General features: G+C 43.3%; 1 protein-coding gene across 1 annotated transcript; it reads right to left on the reverse strand.

Annotated features, from left to right (window-relative positions):
- Positions 1 to 2,133: 2,133 nt before the first annotated feature.
- On the reverse strand, positions 2,134 to 2,836 carry LOC141040832 (uncharacterized). Its single transcript, XM_073506949.1, has 2 exons — positions 2,655 to 2,836; positions 2,134 to 2,605 (listed from the first exon to the last, which is right to left on the reverse strand). The coding sequence occupies exons 1-2, from the start codon at positions 2,834 to 2,836 to the stop codon at positions 2,134 to 2,136; spliced, it is 654 nt and encodes a 217-aa protein (XP_073363050.1).
- Between the last annotated feature and the right edge of the window lie 435 nt (positions 2,837 to 3,271).

The following is a 3,271-nucleotide window of genomic DNA, read 5'->3' on the forward strand; positions in this document are numbered from 1 at the left end:
GTTGGTAAGGTTTATTTTTAAGGAAGTTTTTAGCTTGTTTTATTGCACATGATGATTTTTTGTTCCCTTGAGCCAGTGTAATTATATTTTGTAGCTCTTGATGGTTTGAGCGACTCCGAGATGGAACTTGTTGGGAGTTGTTATTACACCTGTGGTGTTTTTCTTAATTATCAGCAGATGTATTTCATGAGGTGTCATCTCTTTGATGATGTCTACATACCCTGTTGTCCTTTTGTTCACAGGATTGATTCCATGAATGTTAATGGTCATCATATGGTCAGGTTTTTTTCCACTGTTTTTTCTTTGTTTCTGTTTATTTATTTATTTTTATTATCTCTTCTATTTATAGTTTTGAATTTTTGTTCTATTTCTGATAGCTTGATGTTTTTTGTCAGGTTATTCCTGGTATTGTCGTGAGGAGTTTGAAGGAGTTTGTGACTTTTCCTAGGACTGGCATTTTAACCCTTGAAGTTACTTTGGAATCTGGTGATGATGATATATATGTGAGCACTCCTTGCTCCTACTTCATTGGCTTGGGTAGTAGAATGGTGTTCAAACAGGAAGGTTTCAGTGATTTTCTCCAGGCATCATCTATTGAAGTAAACAGCTTGGTGCTGATAACTTTCAAAGAGCGTGATGGGAGGCTTGTTGTTATCTTCAATCTTCTGCCGCAGTGATGTTAGTTATAGCCTTTGAACATAAATGGATTTTGTTTAAAAATCTATGCTACGGTTTTATGTTGTCTAGATACATGAAACGATATGAACCTAAGTGTTCATTGCTGTTGTATGTTTGTAGAAGAGGTATGGTTGTGCATCTCTTTTAAAGATGTTTTTTGGACAAATGTTATTTAATTGGGGTCATAGTTATCAATACAATAGAGGCACGTGTGTTGTTTACTCTGAGGCACGGCTGTGCATCTCTTTTATGTGAGGCACGTGGATTAAGCAAATGAAGGCACGTAATTGAAATCAGTGCAGGCACGGTGGTGAGGAGACACGGGTATACTGAGAGGTACGTGTGTGCAGCGCCAAAGTTGTACGGGCGATATACTATGGGTTTCATGCGAGAGGCACGTGTGTGTGTAGTACGTAGAGTTACTGTTGGTTTTATGTGAGGCACGTTGATTGAGCAAAACGGAGGCATGGAATTATAGTCAGTACAAGCACGGTTGTGGAGGTACGGGTATACTGAGAGACGCGTCTGTGCAGCACAAAAGTTGCATTGGCGATCACGCGTGCGGAGCACGTAGAGTTACTGTGCGTTTCATGTGAGTCACGTTGATCCAGCAAACAGAGGCACGGAAGTGCAGTCATTACAAGCACGGTTGTGTGGAGGCACGGTTTTGAACCCTCTTGCTGCCGTCAAGATTCTAGAGGCACGGATGTATGGCAGTAGAGGCATCGGTCCGAATATCTGGTTAGAAGGGCTCGGTTAATGATGCACAGGTGTGTAGTCTCTAGGGTCACGGGTGCATGGCACCACAGGCATGGATTGAGTAGACACTTAGTGAGTCACGCTTGTACATAGGTCAGTTGCACACAGTAGTGTAGTCTTGTGGCATCGTGCAGAACTGGTGTACGGAGAGGAACCTGTGTGCAACAGCAAGGATGTTCTGAATGGACGGAGCGGTGTTTGATGTGAAATGGAGGCAAGGATTTTTTTCCAATGTGGTTAAAGTAACAAAGTTCTCATCGCTTGTGACTGTGTACCGAATGATCTTCTGCAATATTTATGAATTGTTCACGCCAATGTTTAATAAGCATTGTACTGAAAGTTTACAACGATATCATCACATATTCTTGTAAATGCACGATGCATCTTGTAAAGGTTGAGTATGAAAATTACAATACAATATCATGCGAGATATCTCTCGTTCTATAATCATGGATACAATATATGCTTGCTCAGTACTGGGACATAACTTACTAATTGCATTTAGACATGCAAAACGTAGTATGCATTTGTACATGAGCACACCAGTGTGTTCAAAGTTCAAACGTAAAATAGTAATACAATACACACATCATCTTTGAGCAACAACAAGCATATTTACAACATAGGTTCATACAATCTAAATTATGATAATAGTAGTTCCTACTAGTTTAATGTAGAGATCCATTTTCTCGCAATTTACCAACCACTGTTTCCCTTCCGGCGCTTCCAGCCGCTGGAAGATCCCTCGTCATTGCTCTTACGTGGGCGGAGTCTTTCTTTCATTGGTTGTTGGTGGAGGTGATGTAGCCCGTTCTTGATGATTAGGATTCTACGGTACAACTCGTAGCTAACATACCCGTCCTTTGCCGCGTATTCAAGGTGTATCGGGGAAAGTGGCTTCCACTCCCAGAACTGGTGCTTCTCCTTTGGGAATGATTTCTTCATGTTCTTGTATGAGGGGTCGATGATGGCCGCTGCAAGGTCAGCCATGGAGTCCCTTTCTCCACCACCCTTGATGCAGAATTGCCTCTGGATGTCAACGTGGTGCTCGTCTGGAGTTTTGATCCATGCACGGGCAAGCATGGTCTTGTCGTTCCTGGTGTCGACGCTAGTGAAAGTTACCGCTTTCCGTTGCAGGAAGTCAACTAACGCCTGGGAGCGCTCGGATCTGCAGTAGTGGTATACATGGACATTTCCGTTGCAGGAAGTCAACTAACGCCTGGGAGCGCTCGGATCTGCAGTAGTGGTATACAAGGACATGCTCGCGCATGGCAAGTTGGACGACGGCGATCCCTTGTCGTATGTAACTGCTCTTACATGTGTACTCGAGGTCGAGGCCGATGAACTTGTTCTTCTCCTCCTTTAGCCATTCTTCGTACTTTTTGATGATCCGCTCCATGGTCCTTGGGTCGTTGGTGTACACCACCTCGAGCACGGTTGTACCATGGGTAGTGATGTGTTCGGTGAGTGTTGTTAGTTTCCCTTGTCCATGGCTGGAGGTGTGCGGTGGTGAACTGCGGCCGGCGAGAAACTTTCAAGGAAGAGGATGAAATGGAGTCGGAAAAGTGAAAGGGTTATTTTGTCGTGCAAAAAAGGAAACCGCCAAAGAGCAGTTGCTAGTCACGCGGCGGTTCCAGGCGTAGAATTTCGGAAACAGGGGTTTGTTTTATCTGTTTTTTAAGATTTTCACTTGTCTTGTTCATTGAATTTTTTTATTCGTTGCGTGCTGCCTGCGTGATCCATCTTTGGCTGTGAAAGTAGTCGTGTAAACGGTAGAACACTCAGGAGATGCATGGTCGTACCTTTGTTGTGAAAACGTTTTTTTTCAATTAAT

Source organism: Aegilops tauschii, chromosome 2 (assembly GCF_002575655.3).
Source record: "Aegilops tauschii subsp. strangulata cultivar AL8/78 chromosome 2, Aet v6.0, whole genome shotgun sequence".
Classification (NCBI taxonomy): domain Eukaryota; kingdom Viridiplantae; phylum Streptophyta; class Magnoliopsida; order Poales; family Poaceae; genus Aegilops; species Aegilops tauschii.